Raw genomic sequence first — 19,323 nt, 5'->3', positions numbered from 1 at the left:
AAGTACTATATTCAATAGTACCATATTGACTCCTCACTTTTGTAAAAGAAACATCTGAGGGTAAAAGCTGTTATTAGTTTTTCTCAGTCACAGTAATTAACATCATTGAATTATCTCTTTAAAAGCTCATTGAGAATGCTAAACATAAAAGAGAAAGTGAACTAATAGCCAAGAGAGAGAAACTGATCTTGGAAGTAGAAAAGGAATCACGCCACATGGAGGAGTTTACAGAATTTGCAGAGTTAGAACGCTTGCAACAGGTCTGATTTAATATTTGTGGTAGTAGCTGTAACTACTTTTAACTATACTTCATGTGATAAAACATGTATTAGATTACAGATGGGCAACTAACAGTACCCAAATAAAATGTAGATTTTATCCCACCCATCTAATTTTTTGTGTAAATATAAGTCAAGTTAATTAATTATAAAATAAAGTGAATTGGGGGTTGGGGTTATGGCTGAGCAGTAGAGCTCTCACCTAGCACATGCGAGGCACTGGGTTCAATCCTCAGCACCACACAAAAATAAATAAATAAAATAAAGTCATTGTGTCCAACTACAACTAAAAACTAAATATTAAAAAAAATAAGTAAATTGACTCTGGACAACTCAAATGATACTGCAGAAATTATATTGATAAAGTTGGGTGACCCATTAGTATCATTGATACTCTTCCTATATGATACTTGGTTCTCATTAAAATGAGCAAATAAATCTTACTTTAAATATTTAGCCAAAAGAAAAAAAAAACAACTTATATTTTACATATTCTTATACCTCATTTACTTAGTTTTTATTACATTACTAGAAATTACCGTTTTTCAGTTCGTTGCCATTTCAAAACCAAATTAAAAAACTTCTGATAGGGCTCAATGTTAACTTTTAATTTATCCAGTTCAGGATATTTTGTCAATTCCCACTTGAAAAGTTCCTCTTCTTTATTAATAAACTGAACTGCTTCTTCAGATTCCTGAATGCGTTTCTGTAGTTGTCTTACATCTGTCACATACTGAAAGCAAATAAAATTTTACCTTAAAAAACATCCCAAGTAGCTCAGTGTAGAGTGCTTGCCTCACATGCACAGGCCCTGGGTTCAATCCCCAGCACCACACACACACACACACACACACACAAATCCATGTTATAAAAATAAGATCATATATTACACAGCGTATGTCCTTATATTTATATTAAATATTAACTTCACAACATTACTATGATAAAGAACAGAAAATATGGGTACATCTACTCTACAAATAAAAAATTAAGTCACAAAAAAGATCATGCACATAGTACTAGTTCTAGGCCTAAGAGTGAAGTAAATCTTTGTAATAGTAAGCATATTTTTTCTATAATTTAAAATTTATGTTAGTGTTCTTATTAATCTGTGGGTAAACCACAGCTACTACCACAAATATTAAATCAGACCTGTTGCATGCGTTCTAACTCCGCAAATTCTGTAAACTCCTCCATGTGGCGTGATTCCTTTTCTACTTCCAAGATCAGTTTCTCTCTCTTGGCTATTAGTTCACTTTCTCTTTTATGTTTAGCATTCTCAATGAGCTTTTTAAGAGATAATTCAATGATGTTAATTACAGTAGTACAAAAAAGTTTTCAAATAAAAAAAATCCATCAGAGAAAAATAAATAAATAAATATTGTCTATAATGACTGATAAAGAAATGCAAAGAATAAACCACACAGAAAAAAAATATAGCTCTCCAAAGTGAATAGCAATTCTTATTAGTTATTTAACAGAATCTGGGATAATAATAAAAAGCTACCCTTCATTAAGAAAGTACATGCCATGTATCGAAAGCAATTAAATATTTTACCTACATTATCACAGGTATTATTTTTTTAATCCAGAAATGAAGAAAATGAAGCATGTCCAAGGTCACAAAATCATAAAAGTCAAAATTTAGATTTGAACCTTATTTCATCTGATTGAAGCCCATGCTTTTTATTACTATTCCATTTTTACCTCCCAATTTAGTTATGCTGGTTTATATGAAGAATTTTTTAAATTTTGAACTACATTAAGTCTAATATAAAATGCTAAATCCACTAACTCTTATCTCTATGATATTGAGTAATTATTAACTTATGAGTTTCATTTTTTTCTTATATATGAAATGGGAGAAACAGGAGCACCTGGGATTTTCAAAAATATTTGATGAGTTAATAAAAGGAAAGCACTAAGTTCAGGGCTTACTATATCATCAATTTATATAGCAGTCTGACTTCTTATTAATCTGTGGGTAAAACACAGCTACTACCACAAATATTAAATCAGACCTGTCGCATGCATTCCAGCTCTGCATGCAACCCTCTTTTTTACCAAACCCTGTGAGTTAAATCTAAAAGTGTGTCCTAAGTCTTCAAGGGCATAAATGTGGTCAAAATCAAACTTACATTGAAGCATCCAGTTTTTAAAAATAGGAGGTAAGTAGGTATGAAAATTAAATGTGCACTTATGCTTAAAATGTCAGAATACAAACATATATACAGAAAAATATAGTTACCTCATCATTTTCATTAAAGACGGGACTGATTTTTCTAGGCCACATGAGGACAGCTGCATTTAAAGCTAAGTCTTCTTGAGGAAACAGAAAATTATCTAAAAAGTAACTCATTTGGCGTCTAGATTCCTACAAAAGAAACTCTAGATATAATATGCCATATAGAAAATTTGAGGCATTATGAGAAAAAAATCCAAACATCTCTAATATTCTTTCAAATTTCAACATGACTCAGATTAGTAATTGGTATTTTATGTAATTCTCAAATCACATGGGTATTTTAATAGTCATAGTATTAATTTGGCTTCAGGTCTTACATTTGTATTTTTATAGTAGCAATAAAGCTTTTCAAGATTTTCACTTGCAGTTGGCAAAATAAGGTACTCTTGGCCCTTCTTGCATATGTCTGAAAAAAATGTTCAAATCCTCACCAACCCTTGAAACATTTTTAAAAGATTTTTAAATTTTTTTTATTTCTAGAATCAAAAAAATATTTTTAGTCTTCTGTGATAAATATTTTATTATCTTTAATTTTACTTTGCATCTTCAGTAATATTGTCATCTTTTTTGGCTACTTAACATTATAGCAATAGTCCAGAAGGAGTTTGTGGCGAATAGCAAAGGGAAAAAAAAACTTAAAACACAGATTTATCTGATTAAAGAAGAATACTTTTTATCCCCTATTCCTTTTTTTTTTTTTTTTTTTTTTTGGTACTGGGAATTGAACTCAGGGGCACTCGACCACTAAGCCACCTTCCCAGCCCTATTTTTGTATTTTATTTAGAGACAGGGTCTCACTGAGTTGCTTAGTGCCTCACTTTTACTGAGGCTGGCTTTGAATAGTGTTGAATAGCAGTAGATAATAGCAGGCATTCTCATCTTTGTCCCATCTTCAAAGGGAAAGCTTTCCAGGTTTTACTATTAAATGTGACATCTACTGTACATTTTCAATAGGTACTTTTATTAAATTCCTGAGTTCCCTTCTGTTGTTGATTTGCTACTAGCTTTTTAAAAATTATTATGAGTAGGTATTGAATATTATTTAACACTTAACTTTTGTGTCTATAGAGATGCTCACATGCTCACAGATGTTTTCCTCTTTTACTATGTTAATATAATGAACTATAAGAATTAATTTTTAAAGTTATATCTCTATATGCATTACATGTACATGTATATAATATGTAAAATCTAAACTTTAAATTAGCATTTGAATCTGAATTTCAATTCTTAAATATCATAGCACGATAGCACAACATATGGATCGATGAAAGCAATAGGGGCCGGTCGTGGTAGTGCATGCCTATAATCCAGTGGCTTGGGAGGCTGAGGCAAGAGGATCATGAGTTCAAAGCCAACCTCAGCAACTTAGCAAGGCCCTAATCAACTTAGTGAGGCCCTGTATAAAAAATAAAAAGTACTGGGGATGTGGCTCAATGGTCAAGTGTCCCTGGGTTCAATATTTGGCACCAAAAAAAAAAAGAAAGAAAAAAAGAAAAGAAAAGAAATATGTAATATTTGATAAGGACAGAAATAAGACTGCAATTGTTTAAAAGTTACATGATGATAAATACAGACATTCCAGAATAATCTTCAGATAAACTATTAAAATCAAGAAATTAAAAATATATTAAATTTTTTAATAAAATGAAACATTTTAAAGTTATCCTTGAGGGTCATGGATATTAAATTAGCATATAAAATAAATTATATTATAGTCCAATGTATAAAATAAATATCCATGAGTCCACAGTGATATAAATAAATGACTGAATAAATTTAAAAATGGAGGAATACAGACAGATCTCAGACATAGGAGAATTCCAAACAAATTATATAGATATTCCATCTTAAAGGAGGGAGAGGATATACTTTCCCACTTCTTAAGTATGGGCTGTACATAGTGACTTTCCAAAGAGTACAAAATGAGCTGGGTCTGATGACGCATGCCTATAATTCTAGTGACTCGGGAGGCAGAGGCAGGAGAATCACAAGTTTGAGAACAGACTCATTTGAATGAAAAATGAAAAACTTTTAAAAAGAGTTGGGGATGTAGCTCAGTGGTAAAGCACCCCTGGGTTCAATCTCCAGTACACTCCATAAAAAAAAGAGACAGAGAACAAAAGAGAATGGGGTAAAAGAGTAGAGAGACTTGACAAACACTAGTTTTACCAGGTACCAAAACCAACATCAACAGAGACAAGTCATGTTAATAATATATGCCCTTGATATGATAAGATCACTTTACTCTGTGATCCTCTTCCAAAAAAATCCCCATACATAAGTCTCATCATAAGGAAAAACATTAATAGAGAGCACCCTATAAAACACATAACCAGTACTCCTCAAAACTTTCAAGTCATCTAAAAGAAACAAACAAAAAGCTGAAGAAACTACTATCAGCCCCAGAAGCCTCTATGGATAAATGACTAGATACCATGTGGTATCATGGATGAGATGGATTCTGGAACCAAAAAAAAAAAAGGACATTAAATTTGAATCAACTTCATCAGCCTCATTTAATAATAATGTGTCAATATTGGTTTATTAATTATAACAAATGTACCATATTAATGTAAGGTGTAAATAATGGGGAAATTAAGTGTGTTCAGGAAGGGGAGCTATTAAGAGAACTCTGTACTATCGAATCAATTTTTATGTAAATTTAAAACTTCTAAAAAAGTCTGTTCCTTATTTTAATAACCTATGTTTCTCTATTCAAGCAATGAATAGAAGATGAAAAACTTAAAAGTGGGGCTGGGGATGTGGCTCAAGCGGTAGCGCGCTCGTCTGGCATGCGTGCGGCCCGGGTTCAATCCTTAGCACCACATACAAAGATGTTGTGTCCGCCAAGAACTAAAAAATAAATATTAATAAATTCCCTCTCTAAAAAAAAAAGTAGTTTAAAAAAAACTTAAAAGACCATCTAAATGTAAAAGATATTAAATACTTGAAATTAACAAAAAATGTATACAACTTTTACAGAGAAAACTATAAAAAAGAGATAATAAAGAGGAGATAAATGAATAAAAGGTCTATCATGAATCAGCTTTCATCTTGTAAATGTCACTTCTCTCATCACCCATTTAATTACTATATTTCTAATCAAAATGCCAACAGAATTTTCTGGAACATTAAAAGATGATTCTAAAATGTATATGAAGCTGTGTGTAGAAGAAGAGGAGCAGTGTGACCCCGGCCCACAGAGGACAAGGAGCAGAGCAACTGCTCAAGCGCAGAGGAGGAAGGGAAGGAGAGCAATGATCCCAGCCCAATGCAACCTAAGGAGGAGAGCGACAGTGCTATGGGCCCCCATCTACCAACCGCGGCTCTCCCGTCTGCTTCCATCTTGGGACACTGCAGCTACCTCCTTAGCCCCCTGGGACAACAGACAGGACCTGGAGGCAGCAGTGGCCATAGCACTGCACTCCACAGTGCTGTATGCCCAAACGGTCTACCCAATGCCACCTCATCCTGCCCTCTCATCCCCATCTCCAAAAGTGGTGGCCTTCAATTGGGACATCTCCTCCACCATCTTGGTTTACCTCCACTGCCACCACCATCATCACTAGTTGAGGCAGCTTCCATCTTAAGACAATAGCTAGGGCCTGGAAGCCTAACATCAAGATACCTACAGGTTTGACGCTGCTACCACCACCAAGTAGGGACATGCCTGCTTCCATCTAGAGACAACATCCGGGACCTGGAAGACCATCACCAAGGTCCCTGCAGGCTTGGTTATACTAGAGGTATTCCTGCTAGCCTATGTCTTTTAATTCCTCTTGCACTCTTCCTGTGATTTAGTACCTCTATATTCTTACCTCCTGCCTCATAAACTCCACATCCTACACACACACACACACACAACTCTCTCTTTGTCCACCATCAGAAACTGTAGACCCTTATCCAAACCTACTATTTTTATTGTAGACATTAATCAAACACATCATTTCTGTTTATTGCAACAAAATTGTAATTGTCTAAATAGGAGCTATATGGTTTAATACTGCATATTATTTGCATTGGGTGCTGTAAATATGGATCTCCCTCTTAAAGGTAAGGTATCGGTAACCTGCATGGACACTACAAGATTATAGGACAGAAACTATAATATCTTGGATCTGCACTGCTAGAGAGAAGACACATGGACTACATGAAAAACCAAGAGAAGGGGCTGGGGGTATGTCTCAGCGGTACAGTGCTTGGCTAGCACATCTGAGGCTCTGGGTTCGATCCTCAGCACCACATGAAAACAAATAAATAAAATAAAGGTATTGTGTCCAACTACAACTAAAAAAAAAAAAAAACAAGAGAAGAAAGTGCCCCAAACAAACCAAGATGCTACAAAAATAGAATCCACTGACAGCACAGTAGATGAAATGTCAGAGAAGGCATTCAGAATGTACATAATTAAAATGATCTGCAAAGCAAAGAATGACATAAGAGAGCAAATACAGGCAATAATTGATCAATCCAATAAAGAGATAAGAGAGCAAATATAGGTAGCAAAGGATTACTTTAAGAAAGAGATAGAGGGGCTGGGGATGTGGCTCAAGTGGTAGCGTGCTCGCCTGGTATGCGTGCGGCCCGGGTTCGATCCTCAGCACCACATACAAACAACAATGTTGTGTCCGCCAAAAAATGAAAAATAAATATTAAAATTCTCTCTCCTCTCTCTCTCTCTCTCTCTCTCTCTCTCTCCTTAAAAAAAGAGAAAGAGATAGAGACTCTGAAAAAAAAAACACAGAAATCCTTAAAATGAAGGAACAAATAAACCAAATAAAAATTCAACAGAAAGCATCACCAACAGATAGGTCACTTGGAAGACAGAACCTCAGGCAATATATAATCTTGAAAATAAGTTGAACACACTATGAAGATGATAAGAAACCATGAACATAACCTTCAAGAATTATGGGATAACATGAAAAGACCAAATCTAAGAATTATCGGGATAGAGGAAGGCACAATCTCTTCAATGAAATAATATCTGAAAATTTCCCTAAACATGAAGAATGAATTGGAAAATCAAATACACGAGGCTTACAGGACACCAAATGAACAAAATTACAAGAGATCTATACCAAGGCACATTATAATGAAAATGCCTAGCATACAGAATAAGGATAGAATATTAAAAACTACAAGAGAAAAGTTTCAGATTACATATAGTGGGAAACCAATTTGGATCTCAGCAAAGTTTTCAACCCAGACCCTCAAAGCTAGAAGATCCTCCAACAACATATACCAAGCTCTGAAAGAATTGGTGCCTACCAAGAATCTTATATACAGCAAAATTAAGCTTCAGATTTGATGACAAAATAAAAGCCTTCCATGATAAACAAAAGTTAAAAGAATCTATAAGGACTAGTGTTGTGGTTCAGTGGTAGAGTGCTTGCCTAGCACATGTGAGACACTGGGTTTGATCCTCAGCACCACATAAAATAAATATGTATGAGTGTGTGTGTGTGTGTGATATTTTTTTACAGAATTTACAACAAGAAAGCCTGCACGGATATAAAATCAACACACATAAATCAAAGGCATTTCTGTATATCAGCGACAAAACTTCTGAAACGGAAATGAGGAAAAACACTCCATTCACAATATCCTCAAAGAAAATAAAATACTTGGGAATCAACCTAACAAAAGAGGTGAAAGATTTATACAATGAAAGCTACAGAACCCTAAAGAGAGAGGTAGAAGAAGATCTTAGAAGATGGAAAAATATACCCTGTTCATGGATAGGTAGAACTAACATCATCAAAATGGCGATATTACCAAAAGTTCTCTATAGGTTTAATGCAATGCCAATCAAAATCCCAACAGCATTTCTTGTAGAAATAGATAAAGCAATCATGAAATTCATATGGAAAAATAAAAGACCCAGAATAGCAAAAGCAATTCTAAGCAGGAAGTGTGAATCAGGTGGTATAGCGATACCAGATTTCAAACTATATTACAGAGCAATAGTGACAAAAACAGCATGGTACTGGTACCAAAACAGGCGGGTGGACCAATGGTACAGAATAGAGGACACAGAGACTAATCCACAAAGTTACAACTATCTTATATTTGATAAAGGGGCTAAAAGCATGCAATGGAGGAAGGATAGCATCTTCAACAAATGGTGTTGGGAAAACTGGAAATCCATATGCAACAAAATGAAACTGAATCCCTTTCTCTCGACATGCACAAAAGTTAACTCAAAATGGATCAAGGAGCTTGATATCAAATCAGAGACTCTGCGTCTGATAGAAGAAAAAGTTGGCTCCGATCTACATATTGTGGGGTCGTGCTCCAAATTCCTTAATAGGACACCCATAGCATAAGAGTTAATAACAAGAATCAACAAATGGGACTTAATTAAACTTAAAAGTTTTTTCTCAGCAAGAGAAACAATAAGAGAGGTAAATAGGGAGCCTACATCATGGGAACAAATTTTTACTCCTCGCACTTCAGACAGAGCCCTAATATCCAGAGTATACAAAGAACTCAAAAAATTAGACAATAAGATAACAAATAACCCAATCAACAAATGGGCCAAGGACCTGAACAGACACTTCTCAGAGGAGGACATACAATCAATCAACAAGTACATGAAAAAATGCTCACCATCTCTAGCAGTCAGAGAAATGCAAATCAAAACCACCCTAAGATACCATCTCACTCCAGTAAGATTGGCAGCCACTATGAAGTCAAACAACAACAAATGCTGGTGAGGATGTGGGGAAAAGGGTACACTTGTACATTGCTGGTGGGACTGCAAATTGGTGCGGCCAATTTGGAAAGCAGTTTGGAGATTCCTGAGAAAGATGGGAATGTAACCACCATTTGACCCTGCTATTGCCCTTCTAGGACTATTCCCTGAAGACCTTAAAAGAGCATGCTACAGGGATACTGCTACATCGATGTTCATAGCAGCACAATTCACAATAGCTAGACTGTGGAACCAACCCAGATGCCCTTCAATAGATGAATGGATAAAAAAAATGTGGCATCTATACACAATGGAGTACTATGCAGCAATAAAAAATGACAAAATCATAGAATTTGCAGGGAAATGGATGGCACTAGAGCAGATTATGCTTAGTGAAGCTAGCCAATCCCTAAAAAACAAATACCAAATGTCTTCTTTGATATAATGAGAGCAACTATGAACAGAGCAGGGAGAAGAGTAGGAAGAAAAGAGTAACATTAAACAGAGACATGAGATGGGAGGGAAAGGGAGAGAAAAGGGAAATTGCATGGAAATGAAGGGAGACCCTCATTGCTATACAAAATTACATATAAGAGGTTGTGAGGGGAATGGGAAAATAAACAAGGAGAGAAATGAATTACAGTAGATGGGGTAGAGAGAGAAGATGGGAGGGGAGGGGAGGGGGGATAGTAGGGGATAGGAAAGGTAGCAGAATACAACAATTACTAATAGGGCATTATGTAAAATTGTGGATGTGTAACCGACGTGATTCTGCAATCTGCATTTGGGGTAAAATTGGGGGTTCATAACCCACTTCAATCTAATGTATGAAATATGATATGTCAAGAGCTTTGTAATGTTGTGAACAACCAATAAAAAAATAAATAAATAAAAATAAAAATTAAAAAAAAAGAAAGCCTGCACTACAGAACATTCTTGCAAAATATTCCATGAGGAGGAAATAAAAAACAACAATAAAAATCTGCAAAGGGAAAAACTACACTAAAGGAAAAGCCAAATCAGGTCAAGTTTAAAGCCAAAAATAAATCAAAATGACCAGGAATACAAACCATATTTCAATAATAAATATATATGTTTGAGTAAAGAACATATAGGCATATGTATTACATATGTGTGTGTGCTTTATATATATAATATATATTTATAAATATATACTTATATATATTTAAAATATAAATTTATATATATTCATAAATATATATATAAATATATATTTATATAAAGAGTGCTCACCTCACATGCACAAAGCCCTGGGTTCAATCCCCAGCACCAGAAAAAAAATGCACAGTTAGATTTAGGAATTGGGGTGGAATTAGAACAGCTTTGAAGTCTTTGTATAATCTTTTAAATTAAGCACCTATAATTATAATTGTGCATTTGGGCTACAGCTGTAGAGATTAAGAATTGTTGATTAATACTAGGAATACTGTTAGAATTATGGTAGTATATGGTAGCAATTTCTATACAAATAAAAATGAATATATATAAATAGAGGTAGATATTTATGCATGTATATATAAACATTTTAGAAAGCATAATAAATTTGTAAATATACAGGAGTATGTTTAGTATTTTCATATGTGTTACAATTTGGTTTAGAAGATTTGGGTTTCTTGTAGTGATATGATAATGGTTAACATTAGTCACATATATATACATACAAGTGTATATAATGATATGTGAAAATAAATATAGATATTCAAAGTAATATTTTTAGTTTATATTTGAAAGCTTTTGTTTAGGGTTAATTCAGAGTTACAAACTAGCATTGTGGTTAGGGTTATAGATTAAAATATATATGTAAATATGACTATGAATATAAACATATAAGCAAAATTATATATAAAAATATATACTTATATGTGCTTTTATCTCTTGTTAGGTTTATGGTAAAGGGAATTGTTAGGTTTTGTGTTAATGATAGGGTAAGCCTGCAGAAATGAACATATATGAACATATATATGAATTTGTATGTGAATTTATAAATATATATCACAAAATATACAGAAATATTCATGTAAAATATTATTGCTTATATGTAACAATATTTATGAATCTGTATTCCATAATGTATAGGTACATTCATGTAAATTGTTATAGTTTATATGTATAGAGGTTTCTGTGAGGCATATTGGTAGGTATAGGAATAAGTATAGAAAAATAGTTAGCATTAGTTTAGGTTTTTAACATTATTATCCAACTACATGAATATAATATAAATATATATGTAAAAATATACATGGAAATATTTAAATGTATACAAATTTTTATATAGCTAATTTTTTTGAGATGGATGTTTACATTGTTGTTTAGATATATTTTATGAATATGTAACTGAATATATATGAAAACTTATGAGTAGGATTTTGTTTAGCATTGGGGTACATATATACATGTTTATAAACATAAAACATATATGGGTATTCAACGTGATAATTTTTGTATAAAAGACTGATGGTTATGGGTATGTTAGGTTTAGTTCCAAGTTAAGGACTTAGTTGAGGGTAAGGATTACCACTGGAATACATATATCAATATATACGTGTAAATATAAATATAGAATTAAAATTATATATGAAAGTTTATAAATATATATTATTTTATCTTGACCTGGTTGGTGGAAACATAGATGCTCACTTCAAAAATATTTTTAATTACATTTTACGTACTATCAATATGTATATCATATTTCACAATGAAAAAAAAAATTTTTTAATATATAAATTACAATTCTTACCTGGATTCTTAAGGCCAACTCTTGAATTCCTATAGTCCGGGCTTTTTCTACATAAGATATCAGATCCATCATCTCTTCTGTTGTTTCAGGGACTTTTAATGCATGATCTTTAATTGCTTCAAACTCACTGCAAATACTGACATGATTCTCTGTGTTACTATTCTTAAGGTAATTAATTTTATGTTCAATAAATGTGTATTATTATGATTAGCATAAAATATGAACTGAATATCCTAAAAATAATTAGTTAATTCATTAAGATATAATATTTAAACTTGTCTAATATAATTCAGTATACAAGTCTATAAAATTATGTAATATCTTCATGTGAAATTATGGCATATTTAATTTTTTTTCTAGTAATCACTTCAACCCTCTTCACTACCAAGATAAACATACCTTCTATATCAGTCAGTAATAAATTTTAATTTTGCCTCAGTTTCTACTAACTTTGTGAACTTCAGCAAATCTCTAAGACTCGGTTTCCATATTTTATTTAAATTAAGCTATTAATCTTCCTAGGTATTGTTGTAATGCAATAAAAAATATAAAGAGGACTAAGGTAACCAGCGGCCACCATCTTGGACAGCGGAAGTAAACACCGCCACTCGCCGACAGATTGCAACAACAAACAGGTGTGTGTCACCCAGCTCAGCCCCCATACATAGGGGGATTTCGCTTAAAATCTCTCCTAGACTTTCAGGGGGAGGGACTATCAGAGTGAGCCTGCATAAAGACTAAAGGAGAGCTAGAGGCACCTGACCCTCAACCCGCCCCCCTCCCATCAGCGGCCAAAACAAAACCTGTCTAGCCAGCGCTGGGGAGGGGCAAGCAGAAAAAATCAAAACCATAGAGTGCTGGGGATCCCAAAAGCCAACGGTGTGACCCCGGAGATCCAGGCTGTCTGATTCGCGCGGCCTGCCCCGAGGCTACAGAAGGCGTGGCGCCCCAGAGAAGGGGTTAAATAGTCAGCACGGAATTAAGTGGCTGCGACACCGTGGTATCCCACCAGCTAAACCCAAGCCCGCACTGACCCCCGGGCTGAGTTCGGGATTGTTGGCGGGGACGGAAGCGGTACAGCCCCACCCCCCACAAGGGACACTCCACTAAGGTAACCAGCGGCCACCATCTTGGACAGCGGAAGTAACCACCGCCACTCGCCGACAGATTGCAACAACAAACAGGTGTGTGTCACCCAGCTCAGCCCCCATACATAGGGGGATTTCGCTTAAAATCTCTCCTAGACTTTCAGGGGGAGGGACTATCAGAGTGAGCCTGCATAAAGACTAAAGGAGAGCTAGAGGCACCTGACCCTCAACCCGCCCCCCTCCCATCAGCGGCCAAAACAAAACCTGTCTAGCCAGCGCTGGGGAGGGGCAAGCAGAAAAAATCAAAACCATAGAGTGCTGGGGATCCCAAAAGCCAACGGTGTGACCCCGGAGATCCAGGCTGTCTGATTCCCGCGGCCTGCCCCGAGGCTACAGAAGGCGTGGCGCCCCAGAGAAGGGGTTAACGAGTCAGCAGGGAATTAAGTGGCTGCGACACGGTGGTATCCCACCAGCTAAGCCCAAGCCCGCACTGACCCCCGGGCTGAGTTCGGGATTGTTGGCGGGGACGGAAGCAGTACAGCCCCACCCCCCACAAGGGACACTCCACTAAGGTAACCAGCGGCCACCATCTTGGACAGCTGAAGTATCCACCGCCACTGTCCGACAGATTGCAACAACAAAACAGGCACAGAGTACAGTTTGAACTGCCGAGAATCATCACTGAGGGGAAATCTGGTCTAGCAGGAGAAACCAAGGCTAGCAGGAGAAACCAGGAGCCTAGAGGCAAGGCCCTCGCGACTGGGCAGCTGTAAACTGCAGGCCCACCGGCGACAGTTCACCCACTGCCCGCGTAACTTGGCGGTAGGAGAACGCCCTCCCGTTGGTGACGGATCACCTGCCCGCGGCCTGTGATACTGGGCGGCTGGAGTCTACCCGCCTGCCACGACCGGGAGCTGAAACCACACAGAGACAGTCCAGTCACACCCCCCCATTAGGGCACCCCAGCAAGGAGACTGGGGCCCGTCATAGCAGAGTAGTGTTGTCACTGGAGCTCGAACGTCGGAATTCCTTCCCAGCGGAATCCACGTTAGCAGTCATACTTCAACAACACAAAGGAGAGACATCAGAGTAATACAGAAACAAAACAAATCTATAGAGGAGAGCAGAAACACGACAATCAAAAAGAGCTGGAAAGTAACGTGGACAACATGAGAAAACAAGGGAAAAAAGGATTACAAACAATGCAAGACTACTCAATTCTACAGGAGGACATAGAAACTTCAGAAACAGGTATAGGGAAAGAACTCAAGGCATACCTAACTCGAATGGAAAGGAATATTAGAGAAGACATGAGACAGCAAGTCCAAGAAATAAAAATATATTTTGAAAATGAATTAAACAAACAAATTCAAATGGCAAAGAACGAGCTCTACCAGGAGATAGAGATATTAAAAAAAAATCAAACAATAATCCTAGAATTCCAGGAAACTATAAACCAAATTAAAAACTCAAACGAGAATATTACAAATAGACTTGATCAAGTAGAAGTCAGAACATCAGATAATGAAGACAAAGTTTATCAACTTGAAAAGAATATAGTCAACACAGAAAAGATGCTTAATTCCCACGAGCAATCTATTCAAGAGATATGGGATGTCATAAAAAAACCAAATCTGAGAGTCATAGGGATAGAAGAAGGCACAGAGATTCAAACCAAAGGAATGGACAGCATATTAAATGAAATAATTCTAGAAAACTTCCCAGAGATGAAAGATGGAATGGATTGCCAAATCCTGGAAGCCTACAGGACCCCAAACATTCAAAACCATAATAGACCAACCCCAAGACATATAATTATGAAGATAGCCAACGTACAGAACAAGGAGAGAATATTAAAAGCTACGAGAGAAAAGAGGCAGATTACTTTCAGGGGTAAACCAATTAGGTTAACGACAGATTTCTCATCACAAACTTTGAAAGCGAGAAGATCCTGGAATAACGTATTTCAAACGCTGAAAAATAATGGATTCCAACCAAGAATACTATATCCAGCAAAATTGAGCTTCAAATTTGACAATGAAATTAAAATCTTTCACGATAAACAAAAGCTAAAAGAATTTGCAGCAAGAAAACCAGCTCTGCAAAGCATTTTGAACAAAACACTACAAGAAGAGGATGTGAAAAATAGTGCCCAAAACTAACAGCAGGAAGTATCTCAGTAAAGGGGGAGGAAAATAACCAAAAAGCAAAACTAACCAAACTAAAATAAATAAATAAAGAAGCATGACTGGAAATACAAATCATATCTCAATTGTAACCTTAAATGTTAATGGCCTAAACTCACCAATCAAGAGACATAGGCTAGTAAACTGGATCAAAAAAACAAATCCAACAATATGCTGCCTTCAAGAGACTCATATGATAGGAAAAGACATACACAGGCTAAAGGTAAAAGGTTGGGAAAAATCATACCACTCACATGGCCCTCGGAAGCAAGCAGGAGTGGCCATACTCATATCGAATAAAATCAACTTCAAACCTAAGTTAATCAAGAAGGACAAAGAAGGTCACTATATACTGTTAAAAGGAACCATCCACCAACAAGACATAACAATCATCAATTTGTATGCACCCAACAATGGAGCTGCAACGTTCATAAAACAAACTCTCCTCAAGTTCAAGAGTCAAATAGACCACAACACAATAATTATGGGTGACTTCAACACACCGCTCTCGCCATTAGACAGATCCTCTAGACAAAAACTGAATAAAGAAACTATAAAACTCAACAGCAAAATCAATAACCTAGACTTAACCGACATATATAGAATATATCAACCGTCATCAAGTGGATACACGTTCTTCTCAGCAGCACATGGATCCTACTCAAAGATAGACCATATATTATGCCATAAGACAACTCTTAGTAAATATAAAGGCGTGGAGATAATACCATGCACCATATCTGACCATAATGGAATGAAATTGGAAATCAATGATAAGAGAAGGAAGGAAAAATCCTACATCACATGGAAAATGAACAATATGTTATTGAATGATCAATGGGTTATAGAAGACATAAAGGAGGAGATGAAAAAATTCTTAGAGTCAAATGATAACACAGACACAACATACCGGAATTTATGGGACACAATGAAAGCAGTTTTAAGAGGGAAATTCATTTCTTGGAGTTCTTACCTCAAAAAAAGAAAAAACCAACAAATAAATGAACTCACACAACACCTCAAAAATCTAGAAAAGGAAGAGCAAAACAACAGTAAATGTAGTAGAAGACAAGAAATAATTAAAATTAGAGCAGAAATCAATGAAATTGAAACAAAAGAAACCATTGAAAAAATAGATAAAACTAAAAGTTGGTTCTTTGAAAAAATAAATAAGATAGACAAGCCCTTAGCCACGCTAACGAAAAGAAGAAGAGAGAGAACTCAAATTACTAACATACGGGATGAAAAAGGCAATATCACAACAGACACTACAGAAATACAGAAGATAATTAGAAAGTATTTTGAAACCCTATATTCTAATAAAATAGAAGATAACGAAGATATCGATAAATTTCTTAAGGCATATGAATTGCCCAGATTGAGACAGGAAGACACACACAATTTAAACAGACCAATAACAAAAGAAGAAATAGAAGAAGCCATCAAAAGACTACCAACTAAGAAAAGCCCTGGACCAGATGGGTATACAGCGGAGTTCTACAAAACCTTCAAAGAAGAATTAATACCAATACTTTTCAAGCTATTTCAAGAAATAGAAAAAGAAGGAGCTCTTCCAAATTCATTCTATGAGGCCAACATCACTTTGATCCCAAAACCAGACAAAGATACTTCAAAGAAAGAAAACTACAGACCAATATCTCTAATGAACTTGGATGCAAAAATTCTCAATAAAATTCTGGCAAATCGAATACAAAAACATATCAGAAAACTTGTGCACCATGATCAAGTAGGATTCATTCCTGGGATGCAAGGATGGTTCAATATACGGAAATCAATAAATGCTATCCACCACATCAATAGACTTAAAGACAAGAACCACATGATCATCTCGATGGATGCAGAAAAAGCATTTGACAAAGTACAGCATCCCTTTATGTTCAAAACACTAGAAAAACTAGGGATAACAGGAACTTACCTCAACATTGTAAAAGCTATCTATGCTAAGCCTCAGGCTAGCATCATTCTGAATGGAGAAAAATTGAAGGCATTCCCTCTAAAATCTGGAACAAGACAGGGATGCCCTCTATCACCACTTCTATTCAATTTAGTTCTCGAAGTACTAGCCAGAGCAATTAGACAGACAAAAGAAATTAAAGGCATAAAAATAGGAAAAGAAGAAATTAAACTATCGCTATTTGCGGATGACATGATAATATACTTAACAGACCCAAAAGAGTCTACAAAGAAGCTGCTAGAGTTAATAAATGAATTCAGCAAAGTGGCAGGTTATAAAATCAACACGCATAAATCAAAGGCATTCCTATATATCAGCAACAAAACTTCTGAAATGGAAATAAGGAAAACCACTCCATTCACAATATCCTCAAAGAAAATAAGATACTTGGGTATCAACCTAACAAAAGAGGTGAAAGATTTATACAATGAAAACTACAGAACCCTAAAGAGAGAGATAGAAGAAGATCTCAGAAGATGGAAAAATGTACCCTGTTCATGGATAGGCAGAACTAACATCATCAAAATGGCGATATTACCCAAAGTTCTCTATAGGTTTAATGCGATGCCAATCAAAATACCAACGGCATTTCTTGTAGAAATAGACAAAGCAATCATGAAATTCATATGGAAAAACAAAAGACCCAGAATAGCAAAAGCAATTCTAAGCAGGAAGTGTGAATCTGGAGGTATAGCGATACCAGAGGTCAAACTGTACTACAAAGCAATAGTAACAAAAACAGCATGGTACTGGTACCAAAACAGGCGGGTGGACCAATGGTACAGAATAGAAGACACAGAGACTAATCCACAAAGTTACAACTATCTTATATTTGATAAAGGGGCTAAAAGCATGCAATGGAGGAAGGATAGCATCTTCAACAAATGGTGCTGGGAAAATTGGAAATCCATATGCAACAAAATGAAATTGAATCCCTTTCTCTCGCCATCCACAAAAATTAACTCAAAATGGATCAGGGAGCTAGATATCAAATCAGAGACACTGCGTCTGATAGAAGAAAAAGTTGGCTACGATCTACAAATTGTGGGGTCGGGCTCCAAATTCCTTAATAGGACACCCATAGCCCAAGAGTTAACAACCAGAATAAACAAATGGGACTTACTTAAACTAAAAAGTTTTTTCTCAGCAAGAGAAACAATAAAAGAGGTAAATAGAGAGCCTACATCCTGGGAACAAATCTTTACCCCCCACACCTCTGATAGAGCCCTAATATCCAGAATGTACAAAGAACTCAAAAAATTAAATAATAAGATAACAAATAACCCAATTAACAAATGGGCCAAGGACCTCAACAGACACTTCTCAGAGGAGGACATACAATCAATCAACAAGTTCATGAAAAAATGCTCACCATCTCTAGCAATCAGAGAAATGCAAATCAAAACCACCCTAAGATACCATCTCACTCCAGTAAGATTGGCAGCCATTATGAAGTCAAACAACAACAAGTGTTGGCGGGGATGTGGGGAAAAAGGTACACTTGTACACTGCTGGTGGGGCTGCAAAATGGTGAGGCCAATTTGGAAAGCAGTATGGAGATTCCTGGGAAAGCTGGGAATGGAACCACCATTTGACCCAGCTATTGCACTTCTCGGACTATTCCCTGAGGACCTTAAAAGAGCGCACTATAGGGATACGGCTGCATCAATGATTATAGCGGCACAATTCACAATAGCTAGACTGTGGAACCAACCTAGATGCCCTTCAATAGATGAATGGATAAACAAAATGTGGCATCTATACACAATGGAATATTATGCAGCACTAAGAAATGACAAAATCATAGAATTTGCAGGGAAATGGATGGCATTAGAGCAGATTATGCTAAGTGAAGCTAGCCAAGCCCTAAAAAACAAATGCCAAATGTCTGCTTTGATATAAAGAGAACAACTAAGAACAGAACAGGAAGGAAGAGCATGTGGAAAAGACTACAGATAACAAAGACGAATGGGGGGAGAGAAACGGAGAGAGAAGGGAAAGCATATGGAAATGGTAGGAGACCTTCAAGGATACATAAAATTACAAGAGGCTATGAGGGGCAAGGGGGAGGGAAAAAAAAGGGAGAGAATTGA

General features: G+C 35.9%; 1 protein-coding gene across 1 annotated transcript in view; it reads right to left on the bottom strand.

Moving 5' to 3' along the window:
• Positions 1-19,323, bottom strand: part of DNAH12 (dynein axonemal heavy chain 12) — a 299,548-nt gene that overhangs the window by 238,260 nt on the left and 41,965 nt on the right. Inside the window, exons 13-16 of the mRNA XM_081284134.1 lie at positions 11,982-12,117; positions 2,527-2,652; positions 1,431-1,565; positions 818-1,011 (exon numbers count right to left, since the gene is read on the bottom strand). Of these exons, the coding sequence (XP_081140260.1) occupies positions 818-1,011; positions 1,431-1,565; positions 2,527-2,652; positions 11,982-12,117 (591 nt within the window). The remainder of the gene's footprint in view (positions 1-817; positions 1,012-1,430; positions 1,566-2,526; positions 2,653-11,981; positions 12,118-19,323) is intronic.

This window comes from Spermophilus citellus (assembly GCF_964194105.1).
Source record: "Spermophilus citellus genome assembly, chromosome: 3".
Lineage (NCBI taxonomy): Eukaryota > Metazoa > Chordata > Mammalia > Rodentia > Sciuridae > Spermophilus > Spermophilus citellus.
This window is presented reverse-complemented; position numbering and strand designations above follow the sequence as displayed.